This window comes from Apis dorsata, unplaced genomic scaffold (assembly GCF_000469605.1).
Source record: "Apis dorsata unplaced genomic scaffold, Apis dorsata 1.3 scaffold_52, whole genome shotgun sequence".
Lineage (NCBI taxonomy): Eukaryota > Metazoa > Arthropoda > Insecta > Hymenoptera > Apidae > Apis > Apis dorsata.
This window is the reverse complement of record NW_006263353.1, coordinates 2,445,862-2,472,103: the sequence shown is the minus strand read 5'-3', so window position 1 is coordinate 2,472,103 and position 26,242 is coordinate 2,445,862. Positions and strand designations below refer to the sequence as shown.

At 27.3% G+C, this 26,242-nt stretch overlaps 4 protein-coding genes across 5 annotated transcripts in view; 1 reads left to right on the top strand and 3 right to left on the bottom strand.

Moving 5' to 3' along the window:
* The window catches only part of LOC102679645 (dynein heavy chain 8, axonemal), a 19,789-nt gene extending 11,595 nt beyond the window's left edge, over positions 1-8,194 (bottom strand). Inside the window, exons 1-27 of the mRNA XM_031514964.1 lie at positions 8,171-8,194; positions 7,844-8,042; positions 7,608-7,693; positions 7,343-7,519; positions 6,985-7,267; positions 6,852-6,931; positions 6,688-6,788; positions 6,285-6,611; positions 5,886-6,225; positions 5,583-5,809; positions 4,946-5,430; positions 4,592-4,769; positions 4,295-4,506; positions 4,093-4,208; positions 3,622-3,812; positions 3,176-3,515; positions 2,944-3,107; positions 2,508-2,762; positions 2,190-2,430; positions 1,914-2,113; positions 1,647-1,818; positions 1,434-1,579; positions 1,223-1,361; positions 919-1,149; positions 607-812; positions 178-398; positions 4-89 (exon numbers count right to left, since the gene is read on the bottom strand). Of these exons, the coding sequence (XP_031370824.1) occupies positions 4-89; positions 178-398; positions 607-812; positions 919-1,149; positions 1,223-1,361; positions 1,434-1,579; positions 1,647-1,818; positions 1,914-2,113; positions 2,190-2,430; positions 2,508-2,762; positions 2,944-3,107; positions 3,176-3,515; positions 3,622-3,812; positions 4,093-4,208; positions 4,295-4,506; positions 4,592-4,769; positions 4,946-5,430; positions 5,583-5,809; positions 5,886-6,225; positions 6,285-6,611; positions 6,688-6,788; positions 6,852-6,931; positions 6,985-7,267; positions 7,343-7,519; positions 7,608-7,693; positions 7,844-8,042; positions 8,171-8,194 (5,427 nt within the window). The remainder of the gene's footprint in view (positions 1-3; positions 90-177; positions 399-606; positions 813-918; positions 1,150-1,222; positions 1,362-1,433; positions 1,580-1,646; positions 1,819-1,913; positions 2,114-2,189; positions 2,431-2,507; positions 2,763-2,943; positions 3,108-3,175; positions 3,516-3,621; positions 3,813-4,092; positions 4,209-4,294; positions 4,507-4,591; positions 4,770-4,945; positions 5,431-5,582; positions 5,810-5,885; positions 6,226-6,284; positions 6,612-6,687; positions 6,789-6,851; positions 6,932-6,984; positions 7,268-7,342; positions 7,520-7,607; positions 7,694-7,843; positions 8,043-8,170) is intronic.
* A 36-nt stretch (positions 8,195-8,230) lies between these two features.
* On the bottom strand, positions 8,231-8,795 carry LOC116186750. The gene is made up of 2 exons (XM_031514963.1): positions 8,670-8,795; positions 8,231-8,567 (listed from the first exon to the last, which is right to left on the bottom strand). Exons 1-2 carry the CDS (start codon positions 8,793-8,795, stop codon positions 8,307-8,309), a joined length of 387 nt encoding a protein of 128 aa, XP_031370823.1. The 3' UTR covers positions 8,231-8,306.
* An 872-nt stretch (positions 8,796-9,667) lies between these two features.
* On the top strand, positions 9,668-24,484 carry LOC102671876 (vacuolar protein sorting-associated protein 13B). 2 transcript variants are annotated; one of them, XM_006609293.2, is made up of 31 exons: positions 9,668-9,880; positions 9,976-10,153; positions 10,231-10,309; positions 10,408-10,583; positions 10,661-10,764; positions 10,835-11,084; positions 11,156-11,343; positions 11,688-11,897; positions 11,974-12,112; positions 12,178-12,295; positions 12,391-12,533; positions 12,620-12,792; positions 12,892-13,068; positions 13,129-13,417; positions 13,507-13,669; positions 13,732-14,116; positions 14,253-14,379; positions 14,466-14,633; positions 14,703-14,926; positions 15,083-15,299; positions 15,387-15,591; positions 15,661-15,838; positions 15,926-18,052; positions 18,125-18,220; positions 18,299-21,872; positions 21,951-22,355; positions 22,428-22,604; positions 22,681-22,851; positions 22,918-23,111; positions 23,189-23,527; positions 23,611-24,484. In XM_006609293.2, the coding sequence occupies exons 1-31, from the start codon at positions 9,794-9,796 to the stop codon at positions 23,839-23,841; spliced, it is 11,292 nt and encodes a 3,763-aa protein (XP_006609356.1). In that variant the 5' UTR covers positions 9,668-9,793; the 3' UTR covers positions 23,842-24,484. The 2 variants fall into 2 exon arrangements, with proteins under 2 accessions (XP_006609356.1, XP_006609355.1); XM_006609292.2 differs by having other exon boundaries at positions 14,244-14,379.
* Positions 24,471-26,240, bottom strand: LOC102671516 (RING finger protein 37). Its single transcript, XM_006609290.1, has 2 exons — positions 25,502-26,240; positions 24,471-25,425 (listed from the first exon to the last, which is right to left on the bottom strand). The coding sequence occupies exons 1-2, from the start codon at positions 26,119-26,121 to the stop codon at positions 24,591-24,593; spliced, it is 1,455 nt and encodes a 484-aa protein (XP_006609353.1). The 5' UTR covers positions 26,122-26,240; the 3' UTR covers positions 24,471-24,590.
* Between the last annotated feature and the right edge of the window lie 2 nt (positions 26,241-26,242).

Here is a 26,242-nt window from a genome sequence, read left to right as displayed (position 1 = left end):
GTATTTTCCAAGTGCTTTCCCCATATCCTTTGTGGTTTCCGTTTTACCAGTGCCGGCTGGTCCCGCGGGTGCACCACCAAAATTCATACCTAAAGGTTGGAAATTTTAAAAACATGTATTAATAATATTAGAAATTATTTCTTAAATTTAATATAATAAAAGAAATATTTATCTTACCCACAGCTTGAGCTAATGTTATGTAGCATCTATCAGTAAGAGGAGTAATAGCAAGTCGGTCGGTACATCCTAGAAACTCATTTTGATAGATAAAATCAATGTCTGTGATTTGTATAGGAACTTCTTCCGTCTCAGGATTATAATAATATCTACATTGTTTCAACCACTCGAAATCGTTCACATTGCGAATTCTGAGAGTGCACAGATCGTCGAATATGTCTCTAAAAAAATTCATAAAAGAATGGAATTGGAATGTAAAATTTGAAATAATGTCAAATCTTTTTATATTCTTATTTATGTAAATAAAGAATAGAAATTGGTTTCATTCTTAAATATAAAATATAGATTCCTCGTTCTTTTTATCATAAATGAAATTTTTTAATTTTCTAGTGACAGTGGAATATAATTAGATTTGCATTTACATTGTACCTTTGATGCACATGAATAGTAATTAAGGCCTCGTATTTCGCTCTCGCATATTTCGTCAAATCTTTGACAGTCACTTCAATGAGACTGTTCAATAAGTCTAGAAACCATTGATTCGTTCTCTTCATTATTCCTCTGTCTCGTTTTACTGTGGTGAGAGCTACTTCAGAATCACGAGTCCATAAGACTTGCAAAGCTAACAATCCTACCTATAAAATACAATATAATTTTTAAAGAAAAAGAAGAAAACACATGAAAACACATCTTACTTGCAAAGTCGAATTTTTTATTTATTTAACACTTGGTTAAATTTACTTGTAAAATAGTAGCGTCTATCAATGCTATGAGATCAAAATCTTCGTTAGCAAGAGTTATCAATCCTTGAGAAATTACACTGCCTACCGAAAACTGATGAACTAATAATAAAGTGTTCAACCAATTTTCTACACCCCCTGTACATATAACATCTTTCTCTAATATAACTTTCTCGTTTTCACGAGAATACATAGCCACAATTCTTTCATATTCTTTTTCATGAAACTCTAACTGTAAATGAAAAAAATCTAAGTTGTATAAGAGAAAATCAGTTTACAAGATTTTACTCAAATAGTTTTATTACTTTTCCTATATTGTCAAAGAAACCATCAAGATATTTCTGTATAGTGTGACAATCAGCTGCTTGACCAAGTATCTCCAATAACGTAGGATCTGATATGAAGCAAAATCTTGGAAATATGCCTCGTTTCGTTTCCAAATATCTGTAAAAGATATTTTATTTCGTTATAATTTTAATCATATCGATGATAAGGTATTCGAAGCAATTTTTATACCCGCTGAGAGATTTCTGACAGGATTCTAACTGCTCCAATAAATGTGGCAAAAATTGTTGCATCGTTTCATCTCCTGTGCACACTTCCACAGCGTTCACTCTTTCACGTGCTCGATACATAATCTTTACCCATGATTTATCAATATTCTAAAACATATAAAAACATATAATTTTCTCGATCCTCTGATCTTTAGAATTTACTTTATTCCGTTACATTAAAACGTTTCGCCTCTGCTGGAAGTTGTTTCGATATATCTCCGCCAATGAATACTGCTTCTAAGTAAGCCCATAAATTCTGGACAGTTAACCATTTTGCTAAGATTTCAGAGGTATTGCTAAGTTTACTTTGCCACAATTGTATATCTTTTTTGAAAGGCGCATTATATCTAAATTAAAAATCATATTTAAGAAACCGATATTGTTTAAGTCAATATTAATCATTTTTTTTTTTTTTTTTGAATTAAAAAATAAGTTTCCTTACCTATTTGCCAAAAGTGAACTAATGATCATCAAGCTATCTTCGAGTTGAGATATTATCTCCATTGTTTCTATACCTTTCAATAATAAATCTCCTCTTTGTTTGAAAGGAGCAAATTGTAAATCCACAACAGCCCACTCTGCTATTATTTGTTTTAATTTACTATCTATATCTTGCTCTTTCACTGCACTAATGCATATATCCTAAATATTTATAAATATGTTTATGAATATTTATAATTAAAATAAAAATATCAATTTGTTTCAGTTTGAACAATACCTCGACTTCATCTTTGTACTTCAACAAAGGTGCTTGCATCACGCATGCCAGGGTAAAAGTCTCCGATTCAACGTCGAAGTGATATTTGCACAATTTCGACATTCTTTCCCAATGTCTGGGTTGCATCGCTTTATTAGCCATCAACTCTAACAATGGACAAGTCTCGTTAAAGTCGTCGATCTTCTTCTTCAAATCAATGTAAGCTGGCCAATCTCTCATAGCTTTGGGTAATCGTCGACATCTGGCGCAAGATTGCAAAATCAAGTTACGTATGCAAATATATTTACATACGTATTATGATATACAATATGCGTTCACCTATTCTGAAATTCGCCTAATTCGGCTACTATAGCTTCGATATCGATTTCGGCCCAAGGTATATCATAGTAACTGTCGATCGTTCGTATCACTTGCAAATACAAACTGTATAATTTCTGTAGCAAATTAATTTCTCTTTTTCTTTGATGAAGAGGTGGATAATCTGTTATCTCAATGCCGAATAAACTTTCACCGCTACTGTAAGTCTCGAACTTCTCCCATAACTCATCATGACGGCCTTGAAAGAATATGAGTCTGAAAAAATGAAGTAATAATAGGTAATAAAAATTATATATATTTTACATATTTTATAATAAACATTTAAGTAATTTGAAAAAATATTTATTTACATAACATTTGAAAAATATATTAAAAAGAGAAAATGATGATAAATCAAAATATATGATATTATATTAATATTATTAATAGATGATACCGATCACTAGCTTCTTTGGCCGGTATTCCTTCAACCATTGGACCATTCAATTCAAAATCAAGATCAAAATCAATCACCTCTTGTTTAAATATTGCAACACCATCCGTCAGTTCTTTTTTCAATGGCTCTTGCATTTCGCATATCTTTGCTTGAACTTGTTTCGCCTTGTAATAAATACATTGATATGTAGCAATTATTCGAGACAATATCAATAATCTTTCATAAGTATTACCATGTTCATCATGTTTGTAAAATTGTATCGTAAACCGTCCACTATGTCCTGTTCTTCTTTCGAAATTGGGATGTTGAATCTCCCCATCAACGTGTATGTTTCCTCGATCAAGATCAATTCTATGTCCAACATTATAAAATCATCTCGTATTTCGCTTAAACATTTCATCGCGATCCTCACATCTTCCAAATCTTTTATTACTCTAACTAGAACTTTATTTTTCTCGTTTATATATTCAGTGATCTTTTTCAATTTCTCTTTATAAGTTACAGATAACTTTTGACCCAATAATGTCTTCCATGCACGCGCTTCAACTAGAAATCCTAATTTCAATTTCTCTGCGAAGAGAAATAAAATAATTTATAGAAAAAAGTTTATCACATCAAACGATGATGAATTGAAGATCTTTCATATGAATGTCATAATGATGGAGGAAGAAGAAAATTAATTTATTACCCATGCTAATTTTTATAGGCCCAATTATATGCGAGTCTGGCAGATTTTCGATTTCGGCAACTAAATCTTCATATTCCACGAATTTTTCTTTGATTACTTGGGTGATAGGTTCAGAATCAACGAAATTTTGCACCAGCTGATCCCTATCTTCGCTCCATATGTACGAATACTTCAAATAATACTATTGAAAAATAGTAAAATTAATATTGATCGAAAGTATCTCAAATTTTTAACTAAAAATATTTGGAAAAATTGCAGATAATATTATAAAGATTTAATTTAGTAACATAATTAAAATATTTATAGTAGTATATATCCTAGTATATAAGTATTCTTTAAATATTATAATAATTAATTCTATAATATTACAAACTATTTTAAAAAACTATTCACAAAAATTTCTGAATTTGTTATTCGAGATTTGCTTATGGTATAGAAAAGAATGAAAGTAGAAATAGTACATTGCAAAGATCTTCAATATCTTCTTTTATAGTCATAATTGCACCTTGTAGGCTCATTACACATCGGACTATTTCTTTATGATCAGATATAAGTTGATAGTAATTCTTCATTCCATCTATACGTAAATAATATATTTATGTAAGAATATAATTGATACACGATTGTTTTATTATTTTTATATATCTTTTGCACGAAACAAACTTTCACTGGATTTTAACTCTCTATCGATATCACGCTGTCCCCATGCTGTAATATTTTTATGATTTTCAACAATGGCGACCACTAATTTTCCAAAATAAAATTGCAACTCTTCTATCGGAGGTATTATCATGATATTTGGTATTTGCAAGATGAATGTCGTTAAAAGTATTGGCGATTTCTTTTTATCGTCACTTAAATCGTTTCTCAAATGACTATAATTAAAAAAAAGGATAGAAATCATTTTTTCATCATTTATAAAATTATCAGTTATAAAATTATAAACGACATTGAATGAACCTCATTTCAGTGACTTTTTTTCTCAATATCTCCAAGGAATTTTTTGTACACTTCACCAAAGCTTCTATGAGTTTATTATGAAAATATGCAAACAATTCCATGCAATCATTGTGCACTTTGGTTATATTAACTTTACGAGTTCTTTCGATGGGAGCGAAACCTACGACAAATAGATATAAATCATTGTTGAAATATTAAAAATATTTTTTAATCTATCCACTTTTATGCATTAACTTAAAATTTTGCTTTTTTCACATCATATAGTATTTATGTATAAATTTAAGAAAAAAGTTTTTTTATATATTTTTCTAAAATTTTTATAAATCTTCAAAAGAGAGCAATGGGCTTAATAACCTGGCTCATATTTTCCTTTTGTCAATTTCGTTTGTGAAATATGTTTGTGTATTTTATCCGGATCAAGCCAATTATATTTAACATCTTGTACAGTCTCATCAATTACAAATTGTATAAATTTGTTTATAATTGTAATAACTGCATTTTCTGCTGCAGATGATTTAATTTCAAGATCAGCAGACACCAAAAGTCCATGAGCAATATTGTCATCTAAAAGCTGAACTGGATGCTTTGGATCGTCAACAAGTTGTATCAAGATTGCTTCTGATATACATTCGAAGACTTCGTCAACTCTTGCTTCCTTCATGTCTTTTATCTCTTTAACAAAAATCTGCACAGACATAATCGCCTTTTTTATGGTATCACATACTTCGTCAATATTCAAAGACGTCCATGTGATTACGGACAAACAAGGTTGAAAAGCAATCTCGAGATCGACCAAAATAATTTTCATTAAATTTAAGAACAATAACGGTATAGTTCGTCTGAAAAATGAAACAAAGATGATTCCTATATTTTTTGAAATCTGAATAACATATGATATTTTAAAAATATTTTTTATAACGTGAAGTAAGACGTTCAAAAGGCGTTTAGAAAGATTCTGTACTGTTTGTACTAGATGTTAAATCTCATATACCTCAATGTATCATTCTCTTTGACCAATTGTTTCACAGTTTCATACGACGAAAAAATTCTATCTTTACAAAATGTTATTATTTGTATAAAATCTGGTACTTCCAAATCAAATCTAGCCATATGTTCTGATTCACGTATCACTTCTATAATGTACGAATCAAAGTTTAAGTGATATTTATTCGTGTCCGGATGCCTTATTATCAAAGGAGAAGCCAATGCCAATCGGACCTATCAATTGATATATTTGATAATTTAGACAATAGTCAGTTTACGAATTTTTATATTTTCTAATAATTATACTTACAATCTCTGAGGAGTCAAACCATGCTTTGTGATATATCATTTCATAGTGTATGAAGACAGTGATCAAGGCATTGTAAATTTTAATACATCTTTGCATGTGATCGTGAACAATCACTCGTTTACATTCTTTGTATATCTCCATAGAAGTTTCAATGCGTCTAAAAAGTTGTCGGATCCACAAAATACGACCTGCAATAGGTGGAACGTTTCGTGGTATCGGAGTATTTGATCTATCTTCATTATATCTATCTCGTATATCTTCGATTTCTTTTTGAAACAATGATATAAGTTCTAAATATTTCCTGTCGATTCTCAATTCTTTAAACTTCAATTTCTGAAATCTGTGTGAAATCGTATGCTTTATATAAATGTAACATGGAAATGATACAGCGAATAGTACCTTGCCACTACTCTCAATGCTTCAGTTATATTCGGCGTTTCCGATACACAGTTATAAAAGAAGTTTCTTAATTCTACTATTGTCTCTGATACGTTTTTCTTATATTGATCGTAATCAGAATCGAAGTATGGTTTTCTATGGTTTAATGGATCATAATCTTTGGATGTAATATCGTAGAAAAAACTCGAGAACTTGTTTGCAAATACATCTATTTTCTCTATCGCGGAATTAAAAAGAAGTAAATACTTTAATGCTGTTTGTAAAACATCCATAATCTGAAAAATATATTTAATTTTTTTTTTTAATAATTGTTTTAGATTACGAGATCAATTTTATGGAATGTTTCATCTAACTAACTTTTATTATCCTATCTTTGAAGGTATTAAACTTTCCGAAAACGTACATTTCGGATACTTCGAAAGGTTTTTCATCAGCAGATTCTTTCACATCTTTGCACATTTCGTTGTAATAGTTGTAATATTGATCGCACAATGTAATACAATCCTATAAGAAAGTTAACTTTTTAACAAATCAAATTTAAAATTTTTTTTTTAAATAAATATTTACCTTTATTTTGAGTATCATATCATATTTCGAATCATTCCAAATATTTATTTTTCCGTCTTCTGTTAAATATGCTTTGCATGCTAAAATCATTTGATTTGTCATCTGAAATTTATCGTCAAATTGTTAAAATTTCATAAAATGTAAACATAATATAAAAAAAACTTATAATTTTCATTATGTCTTTGCGATAATACTTTAACAAAAACTGCAGTGACCATTCGTCTGGTATTAAAGAATCGAGAAGTAGCGTATATCATTCGTATAGCATACATAAGCGGAGGCAAATATTCTCCCATTTTTGTTGGATCGAGTCTGTACAAGGGTTGTGTAAATTTTTCTAGTGCATATAAATATTTTACATTATCTTCTGCAAGAATTTGTATTGTGTCAACATGATCTTCCAGTATCTTCCATTTCTATATGTGGACAATATGAAATTTTTATCAATTCTAAATCAATTTAAAAAAGATATTTTATAAATGTAAACATACTCTTATATGTTTCGATTTTATATTTGTTAAAAAATTTATAAATGTCTGACTGTATGGAGCTTTTATATGTTCAATGATTGATGAAAAACGAGCAAGCAATCTTCTCCAATAACTAAGCTCTGCATTTGGTCCCATTGCTTCTGTTTCCCTACGTAATTGTTGACTTTGAACAACAGCCTATAGTTTGTGCAAAAAAAAAATATTATAAATATTTCATTTATTTTTTTAAAATAAAGGGTAACATATATTATAAATTTTTCATTACCCGTTCCATACTTTTCATCCATAATTTAACATTCTTTTCTACAGCTATAATAGCTTCTGGATTAGTAAGACTACTTTTATATTTTTCTGGTGTTGATAAATATTTATTATAAATATTCCAATCCGTATAAAATTTTATTATGTTTTCTAAATCTATTTTAGTCGCTAGAAAAAAATATAAAAATAATAATTTCATTCCATAAATTTAAATATAATTTTATAAATTTTATAGCTTACTGCTTAAAAATTCCCAAAAATCTCTAAAATCACAAATAAAATTATTTATTACTTTTTCAGCATGTTCAGATTTTGATAATTCGCCCCACACTTTATTAACAATTATTGCTGGCAAATTTAGCCTTAAAATCAAATCTGATATAGCTGCTAGTGCACTTTGAGATACAGGATCAACTTCTGCATATGCATAATATGTGTCCTATTCAAAATTTTAATTTATAAACACATTATAATATATGAAATTATTATTAAGGGAACATACATCAAGAAGATGTTTAATTTCAAAATCAATGTCTGATCTTAATCTATAAACTATGACACATCTACCAGAAAATTGTTCTGTAGAACCATCAGTAACACAGCAACGTATTACTTGTTCTTCACGCCCATCATGTGGAATCCAACGTCCTGAGTCTAGTTTTTCATATTTTTTTTTTTATATTAATTATATTCAACAATTAAATTAACAAATATAATAAAAATGTAATTTTTTTATGATACCAAATGGAGGTGGTTCCATTGGTTGAAAATGTATAAGAATTGCATTCTTCCCATTTTTAAGAAAAAAATTGTCAAAAACATTGATATATTCATCTTTATCAATAATTCCTTCTTCTAAAATATCAGGATTTACATTTAAAATGAAAGCAGCAACTTCCAAAACATGTCTATGTGTTGGTTTAAGCAATGCTTGTCTTGCATTTCGTTTCTCTTTATATTTAGCCTATATAAATAATAAAATAATAAAATAAAAATAACAAAATTTAAATAAAATATATTACTAATAAATCTAAATAAAATAGTATTTATATTTTTATTTACATACAAGTAAATCTTGTAAACTTTCTAAAGGTTCTTCTATACCAACTCTTCTTTTTAATAATTCAGCAATGCGGCGATCAATTGCTGGTTTTGTATAATCTCGAGCTGCAAAATATGCATTATGTGGCATTTTTTTTTTTTTTTTATTTTAAAATATGACAGAAAATTACATTACATTCAATACGAAGTGAACATCAAAGAATGTATGAAAATTAAATGATAAAAAAAAAACGATTTTTATGGGGTGTGTTAAAAAATATTTATATATAATAAGAATTAAGCAAAAATAGTAAATTTAACATAAAAAATTTGAATTGATATTATGAATTAGATAGATGTATTTTTTATTATATTTTCATTTATTTGTATATTTTAATATTTTATAAACTTTTTACGCGTATAAATATACAATATAAATATATAATTTAAAATTTCGTTCCTTACATGACATTCAAAATGATACGCATGCGCATTATAATTGCTGTGCACATGCAACTGCAGTGCACGTCAAATTAGAAAGGTTAAAGCAGACAGCATAAATAAAACTTCAAACATATAAAATTAAGATTAAAACTGTCAATTGTAAATCATTCAAAGTGGCAATATATATTTTTAAAATGCATTTTTATACTTCAATTTATTTCATGGTCGACTGCCGATATTTAATAAGGTTAATAAGTATTTTATACACATTAAATAGCATATTATAATTTATATTCATTAAAATGAAAATAGAATAAAATATATTTTTCAAAGCGACTATTAATTCTGTTCACCCCACTACATTTTCCTTTTAAAAATATTTGATTCAATTGCTTTAAAAGTGAATATTATTAGCAAATTTATGTATACATATTTATTTTAATTTTTATTCTTATTTATATCATATTAATGATTATACTTATAATTTTAATAATTTTATAATTTTCAGATAAACTTGTGTGCATTTTTAAATACTATAAATACTTTTTTCTTATCATTGTGCTTGTTATTTCTTCTATCAATATATTTATTATACATATTGAATGAATTAACAGATCAAAAAGAAATTAAAGCATTCTTTATTTATATGAATTTATTAAACTTATACAAGAGTATGTGGAATGTATTGAATTATTATCAATCACAATGTTTAAATTGGAATCGTATATAACACCAGTGATTCTCAGTTATGTTGAAAAATATGTGAAAAATTTTAAACCAGAACAATCTCAGGTATATTAAATACATATAATTGATTTTGCCAAAAAAAAGTGTATATTTTTTTTTAATATATTATAATTAATATATTATTTCATTATATATTTTAGGTCTCTTTATGGGGTGGTGATGCATCATTTCAAAATCTTGACTTACGACTGGAGGTTTTAGAAGAACAACTAAATCTTCCTTTTGTTTTTGTTAGTGGTCATATACATGAATTACTTATTCATGTTCCTTGGGTAAAAATTAATTCAGAACCAATTGTGATTACTATTAATACGATAGGTAAATATTAAATAATATGATTTAGATTTATAAAGTTAAATAAATATTTGAAAATAAAAATTTAATTTCTATTTTAGAATGCATTTTAAAATTAAAAGATGATAATAAAATGGAAACTAATCCTTCTTCCTTGCAAAAAAAACAAGAGATACCACAGTAAATAAATTATTTTTATTAAAATATATATTATGCATTATTCTTATGCAAAAATATATATTATACATTATTTTTATATGTTGCTATATAATTTATAGGGAAGAAGCTCCTCCTGGTTATATAAAAGGCATAGTAACAAAAGTTGTAAATAATATAACAATTAATTGTAATAATTTAATTCTAAAGTATGTGGAAGAAGATATTGTTCTTAGTGTCAATGTCAGATTCTTAAGTATGCAAACTGTTAATAACAAATGGGAACCAGCATTTACTGGTATATATCTTATTTTAAAAATGATCTTTCTACCAATATTAAAATTATATTCATATATATAACAATATATTTTTCAGATGTTAATGGATATGAAGTTATGCTTAGAAAAGTTATTACTATTCAAGATCTAACATTATGTTTAGATAAAATGGATGCATCTGGGAAGATAGAAATATATCAGGTATTACAATTGGAAATTTATATTTAATTTTTTTACAATATTATGCAAAAATAAAATATTTTTTATTTAGGATCCTGTCTTGTATCGATGTTCTGTTATTATACGTTTAATCATAAACTATCATAGTAATACTGCAAAAAGAGCTTCTATTACACGATTAGACCTTCATTGCCAAAAGATGGAATTTAGTATAACAGAACAACAAGTGCCAATGTTACTCAGATTAGCAGCATTGATAATGGTTTTACAAACAAAACAATTTCCATCTAATAAAGAAAAATCTTTAATTCCTATTGATGAAAGAGAAGATAGTGTACAAGGTATTTTATTTATAAAAAATTTCATTGCATCATATAATTTTCATATTCTATATTATTTAATGATTTTTTAGATGATACAGAACATGTGATAGGAACTACTACAGATACTACAGGATGGGGTGGATGGGCTTGGAATATGGTATCATCTTTATTACCTATCGATTGGGATAATGATTGGTCTACAGAACAACAAATGGCATATTCTGGACATACCATTCATTTAGGCATATATATACAAGATGCAACTTTAACTTTTAAGGTATCTATTTAAAATAAAATAAAAAATAATATAATATATAAATAGATTTTATTTTTCTTTCTTTTTTCTTTTTTTTTTTATTTTTTTTATTTTTATTTTTATTTTTTTTTTTTTTTAAAAAAAAAAAAAAATAAAAATAAAAATAAAAATAAAAATAAAAATAAAAATAAAAATAAAAATAAAAATAAAAATAAAAATAAAAATAAAAATAAAAATAAAAATAAAAATAAAAAAAATAAAAAAAAAAGAAAAAAAAAAAAAAATATAAAAAAAATTTATTTTTTTTTTCTTTTTTTTTTTTTTTTTTTTTTTTTTTTTTTTTTTTTTTTTTTTTTTTTACATAGACAGTCGAAAATGTTAAGGAACAATTGTTTTATAAATCTCGTAAACTTCGATATAAATCATTTTTGACATTGCGATTGAATGGCGTAGTAGTAGATACATTGCTTCAAGGAATTGCAATGACTAGTTTTCAAATTGGAATGGGTTTCATACGTGTATATCCGAGAGGAACATGTAGCTGTGGTCACCTTGAAGTAGTTGATGGAGCACAAGTAATATTTTATATTATAATTTTTAATTTATAAATATTTTTTATTTGAAGTATGACTAATAAACAATTTCGTTTAGCCACCTTTATATTTAGTAGCTGGAAAGTTTAATACTCGTTACTTAAAAGATTCATTATTTGATGATGATTCAGTGGAAAATAAAGGGAAAAAACGAGAATATAAACAAGGAATATATTATCATTTACTTACAGTTTCAGGTAATCAAATTTTAAATCTATATTTATAATTTTGAATTTAAACATTTAGATTAAAACATTTCTAGAGGAGCGATTAATGGAACGATGTCCGGCGTTTTCTATAGACTACGTTCATTGCGTCGAATTGCCAGACGATATAACACCTGAAAAATTAGCAGAGTTTGGATCTAATTTCGAATATAGGTAATTAGATTAAATAAATATTCTTAAAAAAAATTTATAATAATTTTAAAATTTTATAAAATTATAAAAATCTTAATTAATATACTTTTTTTTAGTAATTTTCGCGAACGTAGAGTAATGAGATACATTATAGGTGATTTAACTATTAGATTATGTTCAGGTGTTTTTCACCGTATCGAAACAATAAAACAAGCTGCCGCAAATTACGATTATAATCCATATCTCGTTACAAAATCAGGTATATTTATATTATTTGATTATATATATATATATATTTATTTGAAGAAATTATCTGTATAATATATATTATTTATAAATTATCAGATCCACTTGTAAACGAACTTCCTCCAGTTACATTGGAAGAATATGAAGCATTGCGAGAAAATGTATCTATGGTTGAAACAAAATTATTAATAGTTAAAGCTTCACTTCAACTACAATTAGCAGATCATTCTATTACAGGACTTCCAAGACAGAGAAAGATAATTGAAAGTCGAGTAAGTAGTAAATATTTAATATACATAGATATATAATGAATAATATTTATTGTAATATTATTTATTTTTTTTTTTTTTTTTACATTTTTATTTTTCTAGACAACGCCATTAACACCTGCTCTTACAGACGATCCTTATATGAGCATTGAATGTGATGAAGTAATATTAACTATGCTCCAACCTTTATATCCATTTAGGCTTGCAGCTTGTGCATCCAAACAAACTGATATTCCGACCGAAATGTTTAATCAATGTCATAAGATTATTACATTACAGGTAATAGAAAAATTAATGCAATATATATCTTCTTTTATGGTAATAATGCTTAATTAACAGGTCAATGGAGCCAGAAGTCAACTTTATTTAACAAAAAATTGCCATACATCGATAATAATGCCTTATTCTATTGAATGTAAAATTCAAAAATTACTATATCCACAGTATTGGAAAAATGGCGACTTAATACATGAAATATATGAAGCACATATTGACAGTATTACAATTACAGGAACAAAAGCAAAATTAATGGCTGCTATATCTATCTTAACTTCAATTTTGAATTCTAATGATATGACAAATCCTCTAATTTGTTCTTCTTTATTTATCGATGCCTGCCAAGAAACAAGTATGTGCTATTTTATAATAATCAAAAATATTTAATTTATGTTATATGTAATATCTAATATATAATATAATATCAAAAAAATTTTTTAGACCCTGTATATCTGGAATTATTATTAGAAAACGTAAATTGTAAAAAATTATCATCTTTAATTACGATATCAAATGAATTAAGTATAAATTCAATAAAAATGTTTGCTCTTAATGAATCACAGCAAGCTTTTATATTTTCGGGACCAGAAAGTAACATTCACGGGTTGGTATACTTGAAATATATTAGCTAAATAAATGCTATATTGATTCTTTTTTCATTTTTAGTGATGCAGTAAATAAAGCGCTATTAACTATTATAATGCAATTTCCATTAAATATTGATAAACAAACGCATCCACCTTTGATTTCACTTCAAATAGCAGATATCAGAGCTTCAGTTGATCCACTGCTTTTTAAATGGCTAGAATATCGTGTTACGTATTATAATTTGGGTACTTTATGTACGACGCGACCCGAAACACAACATTTTGAAGGTGCATCTTCTGATACTGGTACAAAGAAAAAAACATTTCCTAGTTTACACGAAAGTGTACATAGTTCTTCAGATAAAGAAAAACGAAAATCCGTCATAATCACAGAAAAATCAAAAACTTTACAAAATGATGAAATTGAAAAAAAACATGATTCTAAATCTGAAAATAAAGGACAGGTACATTACTTAATTGTTTAACTAAATAATGACGCAGTTTCAAGTAATAAAAAATTTAATAATTACTATTTTTTTATTAATTATGTCTATAATCTTTTATTAGTTATAAAAAATTAATCTGTAATAGAACTTACAGAATTTGGGAATATTGGCCAGATTAGCAGAACTGTACCCATGGTGGTGTGGTCTTGTATTAAGTGGATGTGTTGGACATATTGTTATTTATATACCATCAATTACAATGAGTGGTATTGGTGCATATGGTAAGTATATATACTTTATATACTTATATATACTTTATAAATAATTTATTTGTAACTTTTTGTAATACTGATATTTATTAATTTAGGAATAGAAGAAGCCAAAGACAGAGCATTAAAAAACGATAATAAATTACAAATATTAATAATAAAATTACCTTCTCTTCTTGTTCATTCGTCTAATATAAATTTCGAGTTACTTATACCTTATCTTCACGAATTACCAGTTAAATTGCCAAAATCAATGTGGACTAGTAGTAAGTAATAAAAAATATATTAGGAAACATATGTAAAATGTTTTATTTTATTTTAATAATTTATTTTAGAATTACAAAGTTTTCCATGGACATTAAGTCTTGTTGACTTTCATTGTTATATGTTACAACAACAAACACAAAAAAATTTCATCAAAAAAGTTTCATTAAATGCTACAGTTGCTCTTACAACTAAGATTGCAACATCTCAATCTGGTGAAAATACATTAGCTGCTTTAGGTGTTTGTGTTCATATTGATAATTCTCCAATTATTGTTTCCATTTCTGAAGAACAGGTATTATAATAAAATTATTGTATATAGATAATATGTTATTGTATTATATTCAAGAAACATTTAAGACATTTTCTAAATATTATATTTAGAATATTTTAGATTATATTTTATTATATGTATTATATTATATAATTATATGAATTATATTTTCTTTAGGTAGTTTTCATGAGTAAAATAATCTCAAATATTTTAAGCGCGTTACGAACTACAACGAGTAATAATAAAAGTGTCATACATAGTAATCAAATAAATACCGAAACACAAGTTCTTCCAATCATATCTCAAACTCCATCTACACCAACACAATTATTATATCCTGAAGATACAACTACAAATTCAACTATTTCAACTTCAAAAGATGATAATACACAAGGTATAATATAATTAAATTATTTTCCATATATCCTTATATGTGGAAAATATGTATATAATATGTTTGCATCATATATATTTTTTATAGATACAGATGAATTAGTTTTGACGGCATGGATTCAATGGACTATAACAAAAATTGCAATTAAATTATATGTAACGGAAAAAGAGACTTTATCTTCATTAAAATTAGTGCTTGAATTAGAAGATATTATTACTTCTTTAGATATGCAACCTGTTTATTTTAAATTAAAAAATAAAATTACAACAGTCACAATATTTCATTATACAAGGTATATTATATCATTATATAGAATGATAATTTGTACAATTTTTTAATAAGCATTAAAAATTTTTGATAGAGCACCAAATTCACCAACCTGGGACATTGGCGAATATGTAGGTGCGGTTCTTTGTGGAAGAGAGGATAGTTTAGAAAAAGGTGATGATTCTGGTTTTTTAAGTTTTACCCTTACTAGAGCAAAATCAGGAAATGTTCATACTCGATGGGGCACTTATAAACGGCACAAGAGTCAAAAGGTATTTATATATATAGGTATATAGGTATATAGGTATATAAAAACATTTAATATTTAAAACAATGCTAATATTTAATTTATTTTAAAGTTTCAGAAAGATATAATAACAGAAACAACTTTATCTTCTAATAGTTATATTTCTGAAATAGTTATTAAAGTGCAAATGGTAGACATAATTTTACCACTTACTATTGTTAATAAATATATGCAATTAGTAAAACCTTTTACATGTTTTTATGAATCCATTGAGAAAGACGTAATTGAAAGTTCTGAACAAAGTGTCACAACACATTTAAACAGCATTACTAGTCTTGATAATGAAATTTTACCATTAATATACCTGGACTTTAAAGGACTTAGATTAATGCTACCAGTTTCAAATATTACAAAAATTAAGCCACAACATGATCTATTAATGATTCAATTGGATGGAATTCGTATTACACCACATGCAGAAAATCCAATTTGTAGAACACCTTTAAGATTAGATATATATCAACTTGCAGCTCAAGCAAATATTTTAAGTATACCAGGTTCTGCAGTAGAAGATCGACAATATCAAATTAATATAAAAAATATATGTGCTCATACAACTACTTGGAAGAATTATCAAATGACTATAAACAAGAAAATGTCTCAATCATATTTGTATACCATGAATGAAAATCCTGCATTAGAATGGAATAAACTTGGACATGGAAGTAGTTTAGAACGCCAATTTTCTACACTTCCGCTATTATCAAAATTTGATTTGTGTTTGATCATTGCTCCACCTGTGCTATTTAAACCAGATATTATAGTATGTGGAAGTGCAATTGAAGTGAATTGTATCACAGATATTGAATTAACAATAAATTTAGATCAGATTCAACTGATTTCAATCTTAAATAATGAATTAAAAAATGTATTATCAGGAAATTTTGAACGAGATAAAATCAATACAACTACATATATTAACATGCCACAGAAACCTCTTTCAACAATAGGAAATATTAAACAAATTACTTGGATAAAACAATCTTCTGATGATATAGATATTGATGTCACCAAGGATAGCGGTATAGATTTTGAAACATCTAGTGTGAATTCCACAATTGTTAGCAAACCAATATCTTCAAATACTTCAATCCTTTTACCATTTGAATTTCTTGTGAACTGTGGAAAAATAACTTTTGTTCTTTATGATATTCATCAAGCAGTCACAGAATATGAAGTTGATATAAATGAAGTTGAAGAAGATGAAGGAGAAAGTCAAAAACAACCGCTTTTTTACGTAATGATTAATCAGCCAAACATTTATTTTTCGCAACAACATCCATCGCAAAAAATACAAATATCTTGTTTTGATATAACAATGGCGCTTGGAGATAAGGATAATCAAGAATTAATTTCAATACCAACGGAAAAAGATTTCAAAGTTTTTATGATCGAAACGAAAAATGGCGATTTACATCCAGATACAGGCATTCCTCCATCTTTTATAACAATGAAATATGAAAAAACCATAACAAAAAATCCACAATATTTTATAGATATGGGTAGACCTACAAAAATTTATTTTTCTTTGTCCAGACTAAATCAGATATACATTATAAAAAATAAAATACAGTCACGTTTTATCAAGCAATATGAAACAAAATTATTAGAGCAATATGATGATATTAAAACACCTTCAATAACAAAATCGAAAAAGTTAAATTGGCCTGATTTGAATATATGTACAAAACAAATTGTATTATCGCTTAAAACTGATTCTGGTGCCGAAATAATAACCAGTTTAGCTTCATTATCTGGAAATATTTCATCTCTTCTTAGACCTGACAGAATATATTCCAACACATCTGTAGATTCTCTTATCATATCAGTAATTTTGAATAGTAACATAAAAGTGCTTTTAAATCCATGGTGTTGCAATATTACAATATGCTTACTTTGGGAAACTTGGTTAAACATTGACTCTATTCCTCAAATACAAATACAAGCAGATAGTGATAGCCTTTATTTAGATTTTGGACCAGAACAAATAAAAATTATTAAAAATGTTATGGAAGATTGTCAATTATTATTACATGAACTAACAAGATCACCTAAAAAATTCAAAAATAATGAAAAGCAAATTGTTCTTTCAAGTGAACAACATTATAAAGACGATCTCAAAGCAGGCGCATTCCAATTTGTAAACGGAAATGCAGATGAATTACCTTTTCCATATCAAGTAAGTTTATAAAATATAATATTTTTTCAATAGCAACTTTAAAAAAGTTTAAATAATTATTTAATTCATCAGGTTATATTTTTCACTTATCCTCAACAATCAATGGCTTGGAGATATCCTCAACCAAGAACATTAACTAAAATACATGTATCTCCAGTTCCATTCGAAGTAAGTAAAATATTTTTCTTAGAAAATTATATATCAAAACATCTTTTAATTTTATAACAATTTTTCTTTATTTTTTAGACATTAGATTCTGATATTGGATATGTTGATAAAGTACTTTGTGCTCTCGAATATTGGAGTGACAGTCATATGTCTTATCAGCGATATGCCGATTTTTACTTATCAGAAACAGATTCCTATCGCTTAGAGCTTCCTGAAAAATCCCCAGCAAGAGCAGTAGCTTGTATATGGCGTGTAGTTTTGCTACCAAATAATAATCGACCTCTTACCAAAACTATAATCTCAGCTCGCGTTCTTGCAGCTTGTTTACGAATTGATTCATATTTCAATTCTTCAATTATACCTAATATACAAGCTGCGCTTAATATTGGCACTATTCATATATCCATGTATAACCATGTTAGTACAATTATGTACAATAATTTACAGGCTCCATTAAAAAATTATAGTTTGAAAGGTACAATTCCCGAAATTCAGTGTTTTATGACTTTGGAACATAAAGGAGCTATTCTTGTATTTAATAGATGGATAGACGGTTCAATTCTGATTGATATTAGTGGTACATTTGGAGTACATATACTGGATTATGGTCACTTAACTATGCAAGAAATATTAGATCCTCTAGAAGCGAGATTTCAATTATCTCTATCAGATAAAACAGATATATCTTTTATATGTAGTCCATTTGCATTGAAATTGAGTCCAACAATAGCTCATACTCTTGTAGTTTCAATGCATTTATGGTATGCATCCTTAGAAGAAGAAACCAAGATCACGATTCTATTCACACGTTACGTGATTGCTAACGATAGCAATATGTCTATCCTTTTTGGCCAAAGTGGAGCAGGAGATAATATATTATTGGAAAGTAGACAATGTATCTTTTATTCATGGCGAAATATTGGCAACAAAATGTTACGAATAGCTATAGAAGAAAATATTTGGTTATGGAGCAAACCATTTTCTGTTGGTGCAGATGGAATTCAAGCAATCGAATTTAATAATTCTATTATGAAAGCAGCAGTATTTGTAAGCGTTACGTCACTCTCAGCTACACAAAAACTTGTAACATTTTCTGGTCAACTTATAATTTCAAATCAATTAATTGATAACTTCGAAATGAAATTAGTTAAATATGAAACTGAAATTGGATCAAAAGTGACTGTATTAAAAGATGTATATCCCATTCTTGGTAAAACTCGACCACCATCTGTTATACTTGATGGAAATAAAAAAATGGCAATACGTCTACGATTCACGAATGTACCAAATTTATCTTGGACTGGTGATATTCCTCTTCAACCTAACGCTAAATGGGGACAACCATGGCTCGTTAAAGTTCCATTACAAGAACGAGGACAATTTTTAAGTATTTGGGTACGAATAATAACGCAAATAATTCAGGATAAAACAAAAGTACTAGCTGTACTTAGTCCACTCTACATGATTCGTTCACATTTACCAGTACCAGCTAGAGTACAAATGGATACACCTTCATTGAAAATATCTTTAAGCACAATGGTAAATGGTCGAGGTGAAAAACAGCAATTATATTGTCCTGGAACATTTGAACATTTTCATCAATTAACATTTCAATTAGAAACCGGAGTTTCTACATCTAATCCATATGTACCATTATCATATAGCTCTGTGGATCAAAGAAAATTCTTTAAAAGACCTGAAATTGAAAATATTGACAGCATTTTACAAGAACTTGAGAATCAAAAAGATGAACTTCAATGGCCTTTCCAAGGAGACGAGGTCGAAGAATGGGTATCTGCTGAACAACCCCAAACACATGTACAGGTGAAATATCAAGATGCTGGATTAATTTCAAGTACTTTATTATTAGAATTACAGCCTTGGTGTTTCATGTTAAATTCCATGGGATGCCATTTATCTCTTGTATCAGAAGATATTGAACTTTGTCAAATTCCTCACTATGGAATTGTAACGCCACCAAAATTAGAAGGTACATTCCATTTATGCGTTGGTATCTGTGATACATTTTATACATCCCAGGCCTTACAATTAGCTCGACTTGATTGGAGTCAAAATTTTTACATGCCACGAATCGGTGGACTCATTCCTGTTGAGGGAAACATTAAATCATGCGTCGATTGCGGTTCGAGTGTTTCGATCATGAGTATCAATTCGAGTATGCATGAGGATATGCGACTTGTACGTATAACAAGTAGTCATGTTATTAGTAACTTAACATCCCAAGAATTATGCATTGCAACATTAGCAGTACATGAAGATACAACTAGACTTGAATTACCTAATGATCTTACTCCTTATAGTCTTAATATTTCACCATCTGAAGATCAGAAACAAGGTATTCCAATTACGCAATGGTATACGTTATACATGGAAGATATTATAGAGCCTCTTGTACTTTATATATCTTTGAGTGTAGGACATAAATGGTCTTGTCCAATTCGAGTCGACCAAGGTATGAGTCGTAAATGCATTGCTATTCCAAATGGTTCTACTACTATACCAGTAGTCATTACAATACAAGAAGACAAAGGCACAACATACATAATGATACATGTAGATTATCATCCTCAACTATTTATTGAAAATACCTGTGCTTTTAAAATTCTAGTAGGTCAAGCTAATGAAACAGGAGATGGAATAATAACAGATACTTTTCACTTTACATGGATTTGTGAAATAGAAAGTAATGCAACAAGCCATTATTCTACTCCTTTTAATAGTAGTAGATTACCTGATGTACCTATTATTAATACATCGAATATACTATTGTTTTCCGCTGTGACAAATAGTCATAATGATAAGATAATAAGAAGTAAAGAACTACGATGGTCAAGAGGTATAAATTTATCCGCTATATCAAATACATCAGTGGATCAGTATGTACGGCTACCATCTTATGGAGACGTGAAATTGATTATGCAGAATCGTTGTTATACTACTTATATTAATATTGTTCCAATATCTCAAGTAGAAGTTTCCGCAAGAGATATTAGAAGTCGACTTTTACGAAAAGAAAACGATATGAAAGATGCAGAAATAATACGTGATAAATTTTCTAGCGATCCAGATGATGAAAAAACAATTATAAATGTTCAAAGTTCTGAAAGTTCAACTTCAGTAACAACTTTCTTCTCAGCTCAAGATGATTCTATCGTTACAGAAACTAAAACTGCTTCGCAGATAAATTTACGACAATTAATAACGGATATAGAAAATGTGAAAATCAATACAAATGATGATACAAAAGATATTGATGAAAATATTTCTAAAGAAGGTTCAGCGACTATTTGTCTTCGTGGCGTTACCATCATTATTATGCATGACATGAATGAAAATGCTCAAAGAATTGAAGTAGCCAGCTTATCTATGATTGATGTCATTGTTGCCATTAATGCAAGATCTAGAATTATAAATATATGTGCCTTTGTAGGCGATTTACAATTAGATAATCAGTTATTTGATCAAGGAGGTTTTGATTTTCCAGTAGTATTAATTAGTCAAAGTCCGCTTGTAATGAAAGAAACAACATTTTACACAAATAGTTGTTTAATAAATAAAATAGAACAAATAAGAGAAAATTCGTTAATTGCGATTGATTATGTATTAGAAAATTGTCAGGGACAATTAAGAGGTATTTAATATTTTTATAATTTCTTTAAATTTCTTTAAATATTTTATATAAATTTTGTTATCTTGATAATTTTTTCAGCATCAAAAGATCTTCATATAAAAATTGCACCAATTAGTGCTTACATTGAAGATACATATATAACTCAATTATTGAATTATGCAACTTCAATGATACCATTTCGAGTTTTTGAATCAGATGACATGAAAAAAACGAGAATGTTAGTTTCAACTATTGGAGTGTACATTCCCGATTATATAATGGTTGATGCAAAAATATTAAGTAGTCCATTAAGATTACAAAATTTAAAAATAGAACCTATATCTATCTTATTAAGTGTACATACTTCTATACATTTATATTTGGCTTTAGATCATTCTCCTTTGTATTTTAGTAATTTTGAAAAAAAAAATATTTTAACTACATCTTATAGACTTGGCAATGCAATTACAATGCATTACTTATCTGGTGCTATATTTGGGGCAGGTATGAAAATTATATTATATATCTAAATTTTTTTTATATTAAATTTTATGTTTTAAAATATTTGTGCTTTAGGTTGGGTAGTAGGATCTTTAGAAATATTAGGTTCACCTGGTAGTTTAGCACAAGCTCTTGGTTCAGGACTTCGAGATTTTATTTCTCTTCCATTTCAAGGTTTGTTACAAGGACCATGGGGTTTTATTGTTGGAATAACACATGGTTCAGCTAGTTTAATGAGACATGTTACAGCAGGTATTAATATATTAACATATGAACATGGTAATTATAAAGCTTATTTATATTTTTATGTTTAATTTATTTTATATAGGTACATTAAATTCCGTAACGAAATTAGCATCTAGCGTAGCACGAAATTTAGATCGTTTAACACTCGATGAGGAACATCTTCAAAGGCAAGAAGAATCCCGTAGAATGCGTCCTCAAGGAATGGCGCAAGGATTATATCAAGGCTTGACAGGATTTGGAATGAGTCTTCTCGGTATTTAAATATATTTTTTTTTAATTTATTACTTTGTATTAACAAAACTTTTCTTTATCTATTTAGCCGCAGTTGCGGGTTTAGCTCATCATCCTTTACAGCAAGTTTGGTCCGGAGAAATAACTACTAAAAGTCTCGTGACTGGTGTTGGACTTGGACTTGTTGGAGTAGTTACTAAACCTTTAAGTGGAGCTGCAGAATTATTAGCGTTGACAGGACAAGGTTTACTTCAAGGAGCTGGTTGGAATTCTTTGCCTTCAGTAAATAACTTGTCCTTAATGAAATTTATTTTAAATATATTTAATAAAATTACTTAAAAATAAATACATTTTTATAGCCTCGACAACGTCCAGTGGTTCAATATACATCGGGCAATAATAATGCAACTATTAGATATGCTTGGTGGTTATTACCTTTACTTGAAAATAATCATGGAAATATCTTGCATGTTACTAATGCAGATTACTTAATCCAGCAAGGCACTAGTCGTCCTATAACGTTAGTTCTAACACGACATGCGTTGTTAATAGTTAACACGGCTGAAGATAATGTAGAACGGATATTTTTATTAAAAGATTTAACGAGTGCCGATCATCATTTGGAATCGACGATATGTTTATATTGTTCTCCTGAAATGATACAAACTAACAGAGCTATATCTCCAGCACCATATGAAGTATAATATATATTTTACGATTTTATTAAATATAATTAAATATAATATATATATATAATTTTTAATAATATTTCTGTTGATAGATGGATCGTGAAATGCGAGCACGAGTAGCGGAATATGTACGAACTAGTAGTACTGGTTTAGCTAGTGTTTCTACAAATAGTGATGTACAATCTGATATTTTTGAGAACACTACTCCTAATTCTGATCGTACACTCACATTTTATGTTTCCCCAGATTCGCGTAATTATTTATTATCGCTATTTAACATCGCCAAACGACAAAGTCAAGGTAGTGGATTTACAGTGTTATAATGAATAAGTAGAATGTATTAGATTATTTTCTTGTATTCAAAAGTAGAAACAGTGATTAACGCTCTGCTTCCAAAAAATGAAAAGTGATAAAATAGTATTATCTGATTTAAAAATTATTTTTAAATGTGATGTGCAAAAAAGTTCGAATTACACGATATACATGTGTACATATTTAGAGCAACATTTTTGATTTTATTTTAAGTAATAAATTTAAATTTATGGATTTTATTTCATCTTATAATATATTGCACAGAATAATACTATGCACAATTTAAAGAAATGTTCTTATATATAAAAAAAAAATGCTTTTTCAATTTTTATATAAAAATTTATGATTAAAAATGATTAAAAAAACTCTTTTCACAAATCTTGTTGTAAAATTTAATAAATAACATATATAATGTACATATCATAAAAAAAATGAAAGTATGTTTGCAAATTTAAGTATGTGATCAATGCATTTTATTAATATAATATATATTACATTCTGTGCAAATATTTTATGCAACATTTGTAACAAAACATATGATAAAGGACAAATTTTTTGTGACTTAAAAATATCTATATGTAATGTATTATCATTTATTTAATATTTGATATGTATGAATTGAAAATAGAATGCAATAAAATATAAAAAATTTTATATATTTAGTCAAAATAATTATTAGATTTTATTTACAATATTGAATATAAAATATTCATAATTAATAATCCAACAATATAAATAATTTATAATAATGGAAAATAATTTAATCATAAATCCGTTGTATTTCATTATTTTTATAAGACATGCCACAAGATATACATTTATTATTTCCAATAGATGTTAGGATTTTTCTACATAAAACATGCTTGCATGGAAGTTGATAAAAAATGCCATTAGGACAACAGGAACAATTAGTTAACTTTGAATCATTCTTTGGAATGTTATTAAAACGTTTTAAATTAGGTACTGATATATTAATATCAAAATGTATTTCATTATTAAAATTTAAATTATTTGTATCAGTACAATTATTTTTTGTTTCATTTTCTGTGTCTATAGACACAGGTACATAAGAATTGGCAGTAATTTTTTTCTTTACTAATTTATTAATTGAACTAGAAAGAGTTCGTTTCTGAGATATCATAACTGGCAATTTATGACAGAGTTTATTATTTGTTTGTGTAACAGAACAATGCAATTTTGGTTTTATATTATTTGAACTTTTAATTATATTTCTTTTTAATAAATACTGAGGAACTTCTGCTATTTTTTTATCTGTTATATTTGAAGATATTGCGCGACCTAATACTCTTGGCAATTTTTTAATTTCTTCTACATTACTATTTTCAAGTAAAAATTTATCTATCCGTATTTTTAAAGCACTTGCTATAACAGGTTTACGATTTTCGCTAAATGGTAAACCAGTAAAAGGATCTGTTAATCTTCTTCCCCATATTGCTTCATTTTCTTCATGTTTCAATAATGTACTCTGATCAATTATTTTTCCACTTGGTAATAGAATTGGTTGTGTCATTATTTCATAAGTAATAGCATCTAAGAAACATTCTGGAACTTGTAAATTTGATTCTAATGTTTCTCTAAAACAATATATGCATAAATAGAATTAATAAATCTTAAATCAGTATATATATTAAAAAATAATTTCATATTTACTTGTTATCTGTAATAACAAATGAATCTTTATTCTCAGATTTTTGTATAGATTCAACTAAACAAGATTGTTGTTTGAACCACAGAGTAGAAATATTGGCTATTATGTCTTTTCCACAACGTGGTGATACTGTTCCCCATACTTCAATCTTACCTAATGCAGGTACTGAATTCTTTGTTTTACATATACATATTCTTAAACTATTTATATATGTTGTTAAGTAGCGCAGAGAAGGTTTTATATAAAGTTTTAAAAAATTTGGTGGAGCAGAAATTGTTTCATGCTTAATATTTGATGGACACAATAATAATCCAGTATTTGTGGAGTCCAAAAATCCAGTAGCTAATAAAGCATAAGGCACACTAGTATCATTACTAGTTTTGGCATATAATTGAAAGCCTGATGACTTTTGAGAACCAACTTGTGGCCAAATTAAAATATGATTGATACATACATTACATAAAAAAGTAATATCAATATTTATAGGAGGCTTGATACAAGCATATGCTAAAAATCCTTTGTCAGAATTAGTTATTAAATTAGTAACTTCATATCCTTCTGTATTGATAGTATCACTATGAATTTCTGGTCTTAAACGAGGATCACAAAAGTTGAAAAGCATTTCTTCGCTTTAGAAACACATACAATGACATTTTTTAAAAAAAATTGCAATTTTTAATCATTTTACAAGAAATTTTCCTTCTCTTTTGAAAAATCTATTTTATATAACCTATTTACTCTTC